At 42.3% G+C, this 15,322-nt stretch overlaps 1 protein-coding gene across 1 annotated transcript in view; it reads left to right on the top strand.

The window, feature by feature from the left end:
* Positions 1-4,435: 4,435 nt before the first annotated feature.
* nphp4 (nephronophthisis 4) overlaps positions 4,436-15,322 on the top strand; it is a gene marked incomplete at both ends in the record, with an annotated part of 228,353 nt that continues 217,466 nt past the window's right edge. The window contains 2 exons of the mRNA XM_080732808.1: positions 4,436-4,468; positions 4,523-4,663. Coding sequence (XP_080588934.1) covers positions 4,436-4,468; positions 4,523-4,663 — 174 coding nt within the window. The remainder of the gene's footprint in view (positions 4,469-4,522; positions 4,664-15,322) is intronic.

Raw genomic sequence — 15,322 nt, 5'->3', positions numbered from 1 at the left:
TTTAAACATTGTTACTTGGCTTACGTACTGCTGCGACTTCCGCGGTAAGGGTAAATGCATCGAAACTGGAGTCTCTTGCTTTGTTTTGTAAACAACCCTCCCCCACTAAAGGATAATACTGCCATCTACAGGACAGATTGAGATGTTCTTTAAAGGTTTATTGTCTTTATTCAAACTTGTTTGGTAGGGGAAACACATTTACATTTTCAAAGCAAATCAAGGGTGAAATAGAAACTCAAAGTCAAAATTAAGAAATGAGTGCACTACGTAATTGCAATTAAAGACATTTTAAATAGAGGAGCTGTGTGTCACATTTGCAATCGACTATAGTTTACAAAACCACTCAAATGTGCACTTGCTGTTAGAAATAGTTATATGTACAATGTTTTGCTTGGAGGTATAAAGCTTTTGAAACGAATAGAAGAACATTTTCAAGGCTTTGCAGTCACTTTAAGGGATATCGGATTTACACTGCAACACTTTAGCAAATGTATTAATTGTAGTCTACTGTCTTTATCCACTGGAAAAGCTACAATTTATTCAAGGATTTTTTTCTCCCTTTCCTTTTTCTTCATTTGCTCGTTAATTATGTGTAAGTCTATATTTCATATTTGGCAGACTCAACCACAGGAAAGGCTCGCAAGATGGCGACACTTATTTCCAGGGATTATCTGTTTTCCGTATAATATGCCACGATGAAGAACTGCATAGCAACGTGGACTTTACCATAGAAACTGACGCATCCATGGATACATGGCGTTGGGACATACCAATTGAGAGGGTCGAGACTTGACATTGAGCAGCATTTTAATGTATCTTATTTTATTTCTATCGATATAATTAAAATAAATTCAACGACAATTATTATCCAACGTTTATTTTATATAAAATATTTCTTGCTCGCCAATTATTCCAAATGAAAGCATCGCTCTACTTTACTATAATCCCCCTATTTGTGATGTTGGGGCGTTTAGCTTCAATATGGCGGCTCCTAGTTTGAAAAGCAGTTTTTAATACCCACCGTGTTTAGAGCAACGGTTCGGTAGGTAGGGTATAGCTGCCTGCAAAGCGACGCTCACTTTCATTAAACCGGGAAGAAGAGGCAGAACCGGAGGAGGACACGATGTCCTTGACGCACGACTGGCTCGGTCTGTTTGATAGAACCAGGACGGTACCGCCGCACTGCCAGACCGTCCACCTGGTCCATGACAGTCACCTCAGCCGCTCTGAGGGCTTCCAGCTCTCCCTGAGCCGAGTGGCTGCAGCTCACTTAGAACAGCACACAACTGTGAGTTCACACACTGACACTCTCGCCAGATACTTCGTCGATTAAAGCATAAATAATGCATTGTTCGTGTCTTGCTGTTACAGGCATTCGGTGCATTATTCTTGTCTTGCTGGTTAGACTCAGTTCGGTATCTCAAGTTGATACACGACACTTACATGGGAGAGATGGGGGGATTAAGGGAGGGATGAATAATGAGATGGAGAAATTGGTCTAACAGGTTGTCGTTTGTTTTAGTTTAAAGCATAGGGTGTGTAGTAGCATGTAGAACAGTGATTCTCAACCCTATTCATTTTAAGCAGCAGCCCCAGTTTGATGTATTGGGGGGCCATGGACCACCATTTGATAAAATCGGGACTGGCAACTTTTCAAAACCTGGGAGTGAGATTTGGTGGCATGGCATGTGCTGTGATTTTCTTAGACTCATTCTGGGTCACAACCACCACACCAAAGACATTATTTTTTAAAGAGTTTCCCCGGTTTCTTAGCATCCAAACCTTACAAGCTTTAAATTGGTAGGAGCTGCAAATCCTGCTATTAGTCTTTGGCAATTGGAACATTTTATTGTAGGCCTATGCTGGGTTATATTGTCCCTTTAAAGAATTCAACAGGAAACTGCACTGTGTCGGCTATTGGGCCTTTAAAGTTATTTCAATTGGTACATTGGTGGCTTATATAATCTTTAAATTGTAAAGATATTTTAAAGTTTAAACAACTTTTTTTTAACTCCCCAAAATGTAAAGCATGTCATTTTAAGGCAGATAAAAATTGAAGAAAAAGAAAGTCATCATTTAGAAGCTGTAGTGACTACTACAGTGCAGTCACTTTTGAGCGGTGGTCACACCGTCTCCATAGCGTGGCCGTGTGTGTAGGTATGTTTGTTTGTATGTGGGTGGGTCTGTATGTAGCCTCAAGCCTGTGTAGTACCTTTTCTGACCACACATGTTAAGGGAGGGGCGCTGTTGTCCAGGCCACACACACACACACACACACACACACACACACGGGGGGGGGGGGGGGGGGGGGGGGGGACCACCGCTCAGTTCACACGGGTGTGATTTTGGTATTTAAACAGCATTTTATGGGTTGGCCAGTTGGCGTAGTGACAATAGATATGAGCTTAATATTGATGCCACTTTAAATAAAGATATGAAAAATGACTGGTTATAATTAGAGATGGGCAATATAATTGATAACGCAATATAGCACTATATTTCATTTGCTCCTGTTTCGCAAAAAACAACAACTCTGTTCCCATTAATAGAAACCAATGGTAGAAGTCCGTCTTCTATAGCTAGTTCGCCTTCCAGTGATTCATCTCAAAATTTCTCAAAAGTTCAAATTCCATGCTTGTCCCCAGGTGTGTCAGAACACAAATGGACCCGACAACTTCTCTCCTATAAAATGTTCACGGTCTGATGTCAACACAGTACAGTTCAGACAACTTTGTCTTAGGGATGCCTCCGATATCAGACAGAAACGTAGATCGGATCGCAGCGAAAATGAACGATCATAAATATGTGCATTTATTTTTGTTTTACTTTATTGTACTTATTATTTATATAGCATATTTAATATACCAGTACCACACCCTAAGGGCGAGAAGCGACCGGTCACGCGGAAACAACAGAGACTGACACAATATGTCCATATATTCCCAGATATGGGCTTAATATTGATGACATCAGGGATCTCCATATATGGGCATAAAAGGGACAAGGACAGAATTCATTTGCAAGTGTGACTCTCTTGGCCATATATGGAGCGTGACATGAGGCGTGACTGACTGAGGGACTGACTGACGCACATTAGCTGCAGGTTTTCATAGTAAATGCGACCTATGGTCGCAATAAATATAAAATGTGTGCTATATTGGATCGGTATTGATTCTGCAATATCGGTAATCGTATCGAAAGTACAAAATCTAGATTGCAGCATCTCTACTTTGTTTGTGGTGTATTCTCATGGACGCACACAAATACACCAAACAAGAACTGGAGCACAACATCTGAACGGTAACCAATCCGTTCGCCCTCCCAGCCATTCGCCCTAATTATTTTCCGCCAACCTCACGCTGACCGCTCGGTGGGCCGGATTATGTATAGTTGTATTTGTTTTACTGAGGATAAAATGAGAAATAAGTTTAGGGTTAGACAGTTTAGAGTTCCATCCAGGCGAGCCAGCCACTGCAAAATAGGACCTAAACTCTGTATAAAATAGCTAATATGACATGAAGAGTGGTGTTAGTAACTAAGTACATTTACTCAAGTCTACACTAGAAACAGATTGGGAGAGTGATTTAGTCCGTTGGTCTGTCTGTTTTTCTCTCTGTCCGTACCCTTACGGACAACACTCAACCCGACGGATTAAAACCGATAAAAACGTACGTAAGCATGAACTAACCGTGGCGAACTTTTGTCAACCGTGGGGGCAGTAGTGAGGAAAATTACTTTTCCTCTGCTCTATGACAGCGGTTCTCAAACTATGTGTCCCAATAAGAAATATATTTTATCAAGAAACGGGGAAAAAAGGAACATCGTTGCAACCACGTGAAGAGGACGCCTCGACTCCTCACACACACACGCGCGTGCACACACACTCAGTCACACCGCCTCTCCTCCAATAGCGAGACAGGTCTACTCAGTGACAGTCAGTGCAGCAATAGTTTTGTTATAATTACTCCGGGTCTGGAGTACCCTCGCGGAGTTGCATTTACCGCGATAACGTTGCCGACAGACAGCAGAACCAGTCCAGACTGTTACCACGTATTTAATACCAAACATCGGGTCAAGAAATTCTGTGGTTCTATATATTTTGGCTAAATGCTTCAGTTTACACGTGTGTGCAGAACCACCTCCATGTGGCGCGCGGCCCCAACGGGAGCAGAATTGGAGTGGAGAGCGGGTCGGCACGTAAATAACGTAGAGGAACTATGCATGTCGACGGATTTACTGTACGTACTCTCATCCAAAACGTACACAAAATCAAACATACGTAACTATAAATGGCCCTTTAGTGGCTGCTAGGGTTGGGTGTAACAATAGGTTACTACAAAAACTGGTGGGTGCTAGAATGAAGTAGGTAGGATTTTGTTAGGGTAAAATAGGAGTTTGCTAGGGTGTACTCTGCTCGTTTCATTTGCACACGTAAATGTATATTTCTGTGTTCACAGTTCTTGCACGAGTGTGTTTGTTTTTCATTTTATTTTACTTCGCCTGTTTTCCTTTTTAAACACAGGAGAATTCAGAGGAGCAACAAGATGTCACCTACCAGTTGCGAGTGACACTGTTTGATTGGACTCACCAGCACTTCTTTGGGAAGACATGGAAGAGCTCCCCCCAGCGGATGAAGAGTGGTCACAAGATACAGTTCAACGAGGTACAATTATGATGTCCTTCCATCGATATAACCTGACAACCACACTTGCATGGCACACAGTACTACGCAGTGATACTGTATGTTATATTTTTATCTGCTCTGACAGGCCTATTTCGATTAAGAACATCTGCTAGATGCCTAAATTGTAAATTGTATTACCAAATTTAAAGCTAGATAGATAGATATACAGACCCCCTTATTGATTCTGCGAGGGAAATTCAGTTGTCATGGAAGTACTGCACTATCTATTTAGAACGGGTTTACACACAATACGACACAATGTTTTAGACTGGTTCCCATGATTTGATGTTGATGTACTGTATAATGCTCCATTCAACAATCCTGAGAAGCTATTGTTCTAAATGTGCATACATTTGATACCTGTCCGCCGTGTCTGGTACTCCAATTACATCTAAAACCGGGGTCGTCGGTTCAAGGCCTGCATGGCCCACAATATGCAGTGTGGACTGGTAGCAGGAGAGGTGCTGGTTCAACTCCTGGGCACTGCCGAGGTGCCCTTGAGAAAGAGACCAAACCCCTAAAACTGCTCCTGGATGTTACTACAATACGTGCAGCCCATCATTCCACCACCTCACTGCATTTGCATCTCTCTGTCTTCTGGGTTTCAGGCGTGGGTGTGTAAAAATTAGATGATAAAGTAGAGGCTGTAAAAGTGAAGAATTATGAAACCCAGCCACCCCTCTTACACCTGGGTACTGTCCAGTATAATCTTGGTCTTTTACTGTTTCCACTATTGGACAAGGACACTGTGACAGTAGTTGTTGAGAGTGGTGAAGTTGATTGTTGTTTTACTTTTTCTGCCCAGGTTTATCGGGTAGGCTACAAACGGGTGTCTCCGCTGTGAGAACTTTCCATCTGTATCTATACCCCAGGCTCTCACAGTTGTTGTGTGTTATGTATTTTTGACTTTTTGTAGGTTTGAACTATCTTGGTTGTCAACAGAGTTTGTAAAAGGCGGAAATTCTCCCATGGTACTTTGTTGAGCGCCATGGGAGACTTGCAATTGCCACCTTTTACAAACTCCGTTCACAACTAAGGGGGAATACAACAGAGATTGTGACACTTTGACTTTCAATCCAGCTCTTTTTAAGAATACCACAGAGAACAAAGTTCTACCAAACTAACAACAGAAAACAAAATACTGCACTATAACAGTACCCAGAGTAAGCACAACAGTCACAGCCATCCATGAGAAATGGCCGCTGCAGATAACAATATATTACGGAATGGAAATGGCAAAACACCACAAATAACCTTTGAGAATAGAATAAAATGCATAATATACATTTTAAAAAAGAAAGAAAGAAAAGAGGGAAAATGTGTTCCTGAGTAAATTAGGCACATATGACTAGGCAGTTTTTTTGGACAAATTCCACGCATAATAAGTGACATGCCCAAAATGAGGACACCAGTGTTGTCTATTATGTGAACAGCATGTTCATTGGGGCAACAGTGGCTTAGGTAGAGTTGTCACTTTGGCATTGGAAGGTTCCCAGTTCGATCCCAGCTCCACCTGCAGTTGAAGTGTCCTTGAGCAACACTGAACCACAACTACTCCCTGGGTGCTGTTCAATAGGCCAATTATTTGTTTACAAACATTGAGACTGAATGCACAGCTGACTGTATCATGTAATCAATTCCCAACAGATCCCCAAACCTGTTGTTTTGGGGAGCACTGGTTATTCAACCTCCTCTTGTGTGCTAGTGAGGTGCTCCCATGGGAGCGCCCTTATCGAGACATATATACTTCATTGCGCAACGGTGTTCCGCGTCAAGAGTAGCTGATATACAAACTCACATCGCGTCACCAATGCAACCCTTCTGAGCTTGGAGGTCTGCGCGCGACACCGTCGCAGGACGGAGCATAAATTAGGCTTCATGGACTGCAGCTGGGCGAGCAGTAGACGCTCTGGTGATCCAGTGGATCGGGTGGGTGATCATGAGGAGCGCTCCCTCTGTTCTGATGACGGTGAATAGAGGTGGGGTTTGAAGGACAACTGTTTTGAATCGCTATTATTGTTTACAATCAACAGAAACTAAGGATTATATTGTGTTGTATTGAGTGAGAATTTACAGTAAAAATCCTACGCATTCTTCCTCCACACTGGGAGAAAAACGGCATCTGAAAGTTTGATGGAATGCATTTTTAAACACGAGTGCCATCCATTGCATCCTATGAACGGTGGGGTTCATTTGGTGCCGACCGGCGTGCGCATACTGGTTTATATCAATGTGACGTGGACCATTAAGGCATCTATAGTAGCCTGGTGGTGCCAGCCTCTATCACACACTTTGTTTTGCACCACCGCCAGGGGGTGGTGTTGTGCAGTCTGGTTTTTACCAGGCTTGTTCAATAGCTGCACAGTGCACACCACTCCTAATAGGATGGATTAACTGCATACTGTAGGATGATTTCCAGTTATGTGCTTTATCAAATATACCCCAACAACTAAAAAAGGACACTATTTATTTATTTATTTGTTTGTTACCAATTTATAAAGGGACCAATGCATTTGAGTTAGAAGATATTATGCAGCAGAAATGGATTTCAGTATTGCTGAACATGATATGGCAACACAGTGGCCAATTTCCTTGATTGGCCAATGATTGTACAGAACATTTATGTTATAATAGACTAATAGTGCTTGTCCATGCATGTAAGTGTGTAATTGTAATAACCTCAACCTGCCAATGTTTCATGCTGTGGTACATTGTGGCTATGTGGACATTGGACAACAGCGATGGCACCAAAAAGCTGGCAGTCGTACACAATAGAGGCTTTGCCATGTTCATAGCTGGCCATTTCACATTAACACCTGAGACCCACTTTAATGTCATGCAGACTCGCAGCTCGAGTACAACTTACCAGAGGTCAGTCCTGCCCTCCTGATAACTAGATAACTAATCTTGTTAGTAGGCTAGCAGAGTTTCTGCTACTAGCTCTGATAAATTCAGTCAATTCACCCAAAGGACCAACTGGCATAATTACTCCAATCAATCACCTTAAACATCATCGCTGCTACCACAGCTATCTTGCAAGGAGCAGCGGTTCATGCACACATTCTGCTTCAAAACCTCATTGCACATAAGTACATTTAGAAAGGCACCCAAGCACATCCCAATTCAGTAGCTCACTTATTTCTCACTTTTATTTCTGGCCCCCTCTAAAGACCTTTGGTTGAATATCACATTAGCATTAATTGCAGAGGCCACTCTTCATCTCATCCTCAATGTAAGACGTGTGCGCGCGCACACACACACACACACACGCACGCACGCACGCACGCACGCACGCACGCACGCAGGCACGCACGCACGCACGCACGCACGCACACAACACACACACACATCTCCATTTCACTTAGAAGACACCCCTGGTTAGAGCAATATTTAGTGGAGAAATGTTACATTTGTTAACAGTCCAGTGCTTTTCTGATTGTGTTAAGCACGCTTTATACTTTCACATGATGGTGTCGATCACATGACAGACGCTGAAAATAACTATCAGCTCAACACGTTACAATGTGAGGCGCTGTGAGCTTGTAGATCGGCTAATTCACAGACCAGCACATCTGGTTTTGATGGTGTTCCTTGAGGTGTTTGGCTTGAGTGCGTAGCACCGCTTAATGTAAAATACAATGTGTAACCTACAATAAGCCAATGAAATGGCTTCAACAGTGTATTTAGAAACTTGCATTTCATTCAATTTCTAATTTCCTGTTCATGCTGTTAAATGCTCTGCTGAGCGGGTGTTCATGGAGCCATCATTATACGCTTTCTCTTTTAATATAGCTGATGGCACCGCAGAAACTGGAGTGTTAATTTAAATCGACACTCCAGTTCTCATTGCATGGTTGTTGTGATGTTTAGTTTAGTTTATTAAGGATCCCCATTAGTCTACACCGTAGTGGAGACTATTCTTCCTGGGGTCCAAGCATAAAGCATCACAATACAAAGAAAAGAAAATGCAATACAGTATTATATTAAATCATATACATCCTTTCCATGATGTGGCTGTTGGTTTCATCACGACACCTTGCGCAGTTTGTTAAAAAGAAAGTTCTAGACCACTGTATTCATACAGTATATAATTGCATTGAATCTTATTATTACATCCTGTGAAGCTGTGAACTGGATTGCATTGGTTCCTGCATGCTCCAGACTGAAGTCCAATGTCTAATGCTTGCTGTTCAATGCTATGCAAAGTAAACAAACAGCTTAATACAGATACACACATACTGTGTGTGTGCGTGTGCGTGTGCGTGTGCGTGTGCGTGTGTGTGTGTGTGTGTGTGTGAGATATATATTCTTTTCCTTTCATGTTACCGTTTCACGATATTTTGAAGGTGGCCTTTTTGTCTATGATCACTGAAAAGAAGATACAAAAGAAACAGGCTTTGATGTCAAAATGTATGATGTACACTTTGAGAGAGGTGCTTTGATGATGAAATTTCCAATTACTTCTTGAAAAATCACAAAGGGAACTTTATAACGTGTTATGATGTGAAACACAAAAGACAGGTTTTGACTCATGCGCTGGAATTATGCCGTCAGTTTAGTCTGTCTTCTTGGTACAGAGTGCACTTGCTGGGACCTTCAGTCATAATAGCTGGGAGGTTCGAGTTGGGTTCAGTGTCTTTCATTGTCGTCTCATCAACAAAGGATGGATTTCGATGGGCGTCGTCTACTCGTCTTCGCTGTACAATCCAATATCTTATCCTTTATAGCCTGCCATGCTTGTTAGCCTTTACAGGTTAGGTCCACTGAGCATGCATGCTCTTTTATTACAACGCTCCTGAACCTAACATGTCTATCTGGGTTGGGAGAAGCACAGGGAGAACATGTTAACTCATTACAGAAAGTCTCTGCTAAGTGCTAACCAGTGAGCCACTGTTATGAGCATACCTAAGCCAAATGAATATCCAGTCTTGATGATTATTGCAAACATCTGGGCCATCAAAACAACTGTGTTGATGAAATTAACCTCCAAAGGCTGAAACTTGTGAAATAAGACTTCAGCCAGCGATGTTATCTGGATGCAGAATCGGACGCCCCATTACAGATCCAATCCTAATTGTACAGTGATGTTATCCAAAAACTGAAGATAGGAGCAGTCCCGTTTAGCCAGTTCAGAGGCAAAACCTAAATCCCCTGAAGTTCAGCCTTTTACATTACCATCTTGTCTTGTAACTGCTGTGATCAAACTCTGCATTTTGCCTTTAATGTCTAATTCAGGGCTACTTAGAACGGAATTTGTTTCCAACCAATGACTCGCAGACACAATTAATTTAGATTCACATGCTTCGTTAAAGATGACATGGGGGCGAGGGGGGTCTGTGTCATTCATCAATGGTAATTGTACTTGAGACCAAGAGGCCACATAAGGACAGATATCTGTGATGCTTCATCATAATAATGTTGTAATGATCATAATAACTGTTAAAACTCACTTCTTCACAGTTAAAGTTATCAGATTCGCAACTACAGTAATTTGTTACTTGCTGATGTACTTTTGGTGCAAACTAAGGCTGTCTGTCTGAATGGCAAAGTCTGAAAATGTAATTTAGCAAGTGTAGCTTCTTTATTTGAAATAAAACAATAACACAATAACTGGCTGTTAGACCATTAAGCCCTACTTTCTACATAATTATACAGTACTATACTACAATACTACAATACAAAACAACTAATGAAAACGAATAATAACAAGCTCATAGATCTGCTAATGTCACTATTTCTGAAATTGTGTTTATAACTAAAAGAGGGACATCACGTTGACAGATGGTTAACATAGTCATCATGGTTGTTTTAAAGTTAGACAGTGCAGATATTAATCATTTGTGAAGGTGTGAATGCCTCTGTATCTGTAACATCCAGTACTGTATGATAACTGTGGCCTAACCTGCTTTACAAAGTCATTCAGTTCAGGGCGAACACATTCATTATCAAATTTGTGTTAGAGGTAAGACCCTGAGTCCATATCGAATTAGGATATCTTTGTAACATACTTTGTGGAGCTGCTCCATAGACAACGAGCAGGAAATTATTCAAGGAATATATTTTTATACCTAAATGAGCTTCTTTTGTTTCCCCACCAGTGAAGTGTTATCAACTGTGAACCAGAACACCCTGATCCTGAGACAATCCCTCTGGGTGCTCACCCAGTCCCACCTTGACCTTGAAGTTTACACTTCATTCTCTATTGGGAATATATTTTCTAAACTAAACTGAGTTTGAGCAGCTGGTTATATGCATGTTTTTCTGTCAATCAAATGGAAAAAAGAAAGAAAAAAGCTGGTTGTTAGCAGGCGTTGGGAAGGTTCTTTCAAAATGTAATAAGTACTTAAACTTAAACGTAATAACTTACATCACATTATTACTTTTCTTTGTCAAGTAAAGTAAAGTTATCTATTATATATATCAAGATTCAATTTATCCCCTGAGCAAGCAGACAGGCTCTATTAGATAAATGGAAAACATGTCAGCACTTACGCACCAGTAAGATAAACGACTGTCAGGTTGCATGTAAAAATCCCCCTGATGGTGGCGCTAAATGGGACAGATCCATGTTGATAATATGACTCTAGACATACTGTATAACGCTTTGCGTGATTTTATGGCAAAATCTGTAGGAGCAGTGTCTAAAAATGTGTTTGAAAAAATGGGGCTGATGGTGGCGCTAAATGGGACAGATCCATGTTGATAATATGACTGTAGACATACTGTGTACCGCTTTGCGTGATTTTAGGGCAAAATCTGTTGGAGCAGTGTCCAAAAATGTGTTTGAAAAAATCGGCCTGATGGTGGCGCTATATGGGACAGATCCATGTTGATGACATGACTCTAGATAAACTGTGTAGCGCTTTGTGTGATTTTAGGGCAAAATCTGTAGGTGCAGTGTCCAAAAATGTGTTTGAAAAAATCGTCCTGATGATGGTGGCGCTAAATGGGACAGATCCATGTTGATGACATGACTGTAGACATACTGTCGCTTTGCGTGATTTCAGGGCAAAATCTGTAGGAGCAGTGTCCAAAAATGTGTTTGAAAAAATCGGCCTGATGGTGGCGCTATATGGGACAGATCCATGTTGATGACATGAGTCTAGAGTAGTGTGTACCGAGTTGCGTGATTTTAGGGCAAAATTTGTAGGAGCAAAAATGTGTTTTGAAATCGGCCTCATGGTGGCGCTAGAAGAGGGCCATGTGAGTGACGTGACGTGACGTGACGGATAGATGGAGGGACTGACTGACATCCGGTGGAGGTTTTGATAGTAACTGCGACCTGACGGTACTGGGTGTATTTAGACAAATCCAATTAAAGTCAAATTACTGTATGTGCATGGTAGATAACCAGTAAGACTCCCTAATCGGGAGATAAGCGACCGTCAGGTTGCAGAGTGATTTTAGGTCCAAAAATGTGTTAAAGAAAGGGTTAGGGTTAGGGTTAGAGAGGGTTTTTAGCTTTTTGGTGGGGGTCCCTGGGGGTTCCTGGAGCTGCGGGGGTCCCTGGAAGGGTGGAGGTTGTGGATTGGCAGAGAAGGATTGTGTGTGGAAAATTTCACATGGATAGGGGCAATTATGTAATTTCGTAGTTTTTTAGCTTTTTGGTGGGGGTCCCTGGGGGTCCCTGGAGCTGCGGGGTCCCTGGAAGGGTGGAGGTTGTGGATTGGCAGACAAGGAGTGTGTGTGGAAAATGTCACATGGATAGGGGCAACGATGGCGGAGATATGAGTAGGGCAAAAGTGTGACGTGACAGACAGGCGGTGGAGGTTTTGATAGTAACTGCGACCTGACGGTCGCAATAATTAGAAGTTGAAAATAATAACTAAAAAGATGCAATTCTGAGAAGTGTGGTTGCAGTGATGCGAGTCACGAGGAATCCACTGTGAAATTAATTCTGTCTAACCGTTTATATTATATATTATGATGTCAAGTGAAGCATGACCAATCCTGTCATTATATTGTCCAAGATATCCGGCCAGACCGGCCAACTTCAGTCATAAGGTTAACAAAAAACAGGTTCACTGTGTCTCAGAACACTAGTCGTGATCTGAGACACCTCCTCAGCACTCCTGCACACTCCAATCACATCAGTAATCCTTTTTAATTGACCATCAAAGAGTCATGGTGAGCAGTTTTGCCAACATACTCCTCCATAAGCAGAAACACAGACTCGCTCTCCTTTCATCATTCTGTGTTATGTTCTTTTGATTGATTTGAACAAGGTTTTGGCAGCATATAGCCACAGATTGATGACCCACTATAATAGTCAGAGCCTATGTAAAAACACTCTCTGCATCCCAATAAGCATTCCAGTCCTATTAGCCATCCAGGGTAACAATATGAACCACATGATATCTTATCAGGGTGATGAAGTGGGCCTGCCCCTCTCTGTGTCGTGCTGCAAGAGCCACAAACGCTTCTTATATTATATTGGATTTGGCCCGATGCACTCGCATTCATGTTGGTGTTTATGAGTGGCAAATTGCTGTTTGATATCCAAATAATGTCAGTGGGGGGATTCTATCCTGAGCTACACGGGAGCGTGTTGGAAGATTGCAACCACCAACACCCCCCTTACCCCACCGCCCCCTCCCCGTCAACCATGATGGATTGGTTTTAATATCGGGTGAAAAGAGAGAGATGTGCAAAAACAACCAAAGTGATTAAAGAGGGGAAGAGAGAGAGAGAGCTCCTACTAAATTTGTTTTTACCTCGTTCTCTCTCCCTCTCTCTCTCTCTCCCTCCCTCTCTCTCTCTCTCTCTCTCTCTCTCTCTCTCTTTCTCTCACTCACAATCTCTCTCCCGCGCTCTCCCTCCCACGTCTGTATTCCGCTGTCTTCCCAGACACAAGATGCTGTCATGGCAGTGAGGACGATGTGTGCTGCTTTGTGTGCCGTATGCTTCAGGAGTTGTTTTGAGTTGTCAAGCGAAACCTATAATAAAGCGTAGAGCTTCACTTGGAAACGCAGCTTCACTCACGTCCATTCTTGATGCTGTTGTGGGTCTTGTAAACCCCCCGCCCAAAAATAAATAAATAAATAAAAAAATACCAGTAATTTTGCCTCGAAGCATAGCTAGCACTGTCTGGTGATGAAAAATGCACACAAAAAGAAGCTGTTTACTTAACTGCATAAAAAATATGAAATGACTGACTCTTATTGCCAATCACAGGTATGTGATGGTGGATATTTGCAAGGCCAGGATCCTAGTGTCATACCAAGCGTTGGTGTAAATAGTGCATTTATATATCGCTTTTATCCAAGGCGCTTTACATAGATTGTGCATTACATTCACCCATTTACACACACATTCATACACCGATGGTGGAGGAAACCATGCAGGGCACCAACCTGCTCACCGGGAGCAACTAGGGGTTCAGAGTCTTGCTCAAGGACTCTTCGACATTAACTCAGGGGGAGCCCGGATTTGAACTGGGAACCCTTCGTGCTCTAATGACTGTTTCTCTACCCCTGAGCTATGCCGCCCCGGCCGGTATCATGATGTAAGCAACAGTCGGCTCTCGAGATTCTTCCACTGTGCCTCCTTGAAGACAATGAAAATTCTGTGCATCCACTGCACTAAAGTTGATGCACAGAGTGGGAGAGTTGTTGTTGGTTCATCTTGTAAGGGGCATGCGTTCTGTTCCTAATCACTGGTTCTATCCTTTCCTCTCTGTCATTACCTGGTCCCCCAGGCCCCAGTACAGTGGTATAAAGTAGATTTACTTAAGTACTGTACCTAAGTACAATTATTGGTATTTGTACTTTACTTGAGTATTTCCAATTTCCAATACTTTTACTTCTACTCCACTACATCTTCCAAATATTGTACTTTTACTCCAATACATTTTTTTTTTAAACTTTAGTTACTAGTTAGCAGATATAAATGATTATATTCTAAATTAATCCACTTTTGAGTAAAAAAATTGAGTAGGTCTACTTTTTCCAACACTGCCCCAGTACCACTACTTGGTGTGTTCAATAAATTCTCCAGGTAATTTGCTAATTTCCAATGCCTACTCTTTCCTGCTTCATTCCAAGCTAAAGCAGTGCCAGCTTTGTTCAGCAGAGGGCACTGTTGTGTCACTGGTAGCGTTGGGCGAGAGAGTTCTGACTGAGAGACTGTGGAGGAGGCAGAGAGCAATGTGCATCTCTCCATATTATCTCTCACTCTGATCTCTCCATTTTAACCACCAGCATTCGTAGGGAGCTGCTGGCTTCATCTCATATGTACAGTGCTGTTAGGCAGTCGGCCTGACTTCATAAAAGTGGACGCTATTTGTTTAACCCCGTTTTTCTAGGTCATTGAATAGGGCCTGTTGGTGTGATGCAAGTGGCACGCACGCACGCACGCACCCACGCACGCACGCACGCACGCACGCACACACACACACACACACACACACACACACACACACACACAGACACACACACAAAATAATAGAGACAGATATTTTGAACATCGGTCGTACAACTTCTCCAGTTCAGCTTTTTGAACAGTGACTTTCTGAAGAACTTTGTGGCGGGTTTCACAGGAAACAATGTACCATACTTGAGCTCCGACTAGTGCATGAGTGGCAGACATCAGCATTATCCAGTTGAAGCAAATTTGCCTGTAGCATCTGGCACGCGTTGT

This window comes from Nannobrachium achirus, assembly GCF_963921795.1.
Source record: "Nannobrachium achirus genome assembly, chromosome: 9".
NCBI classification, from domain to species: Eukaryota; Metazoa; Chordata; class Actinopteri; order Myctophiformes; family Myctophidae; genus Nannobrachium; species Nannobrachium achirus.
Note: the sequence above shows the minus strand (reverse complement) of the source record. Positions and strands in the feature narration are given on the sequence as shown.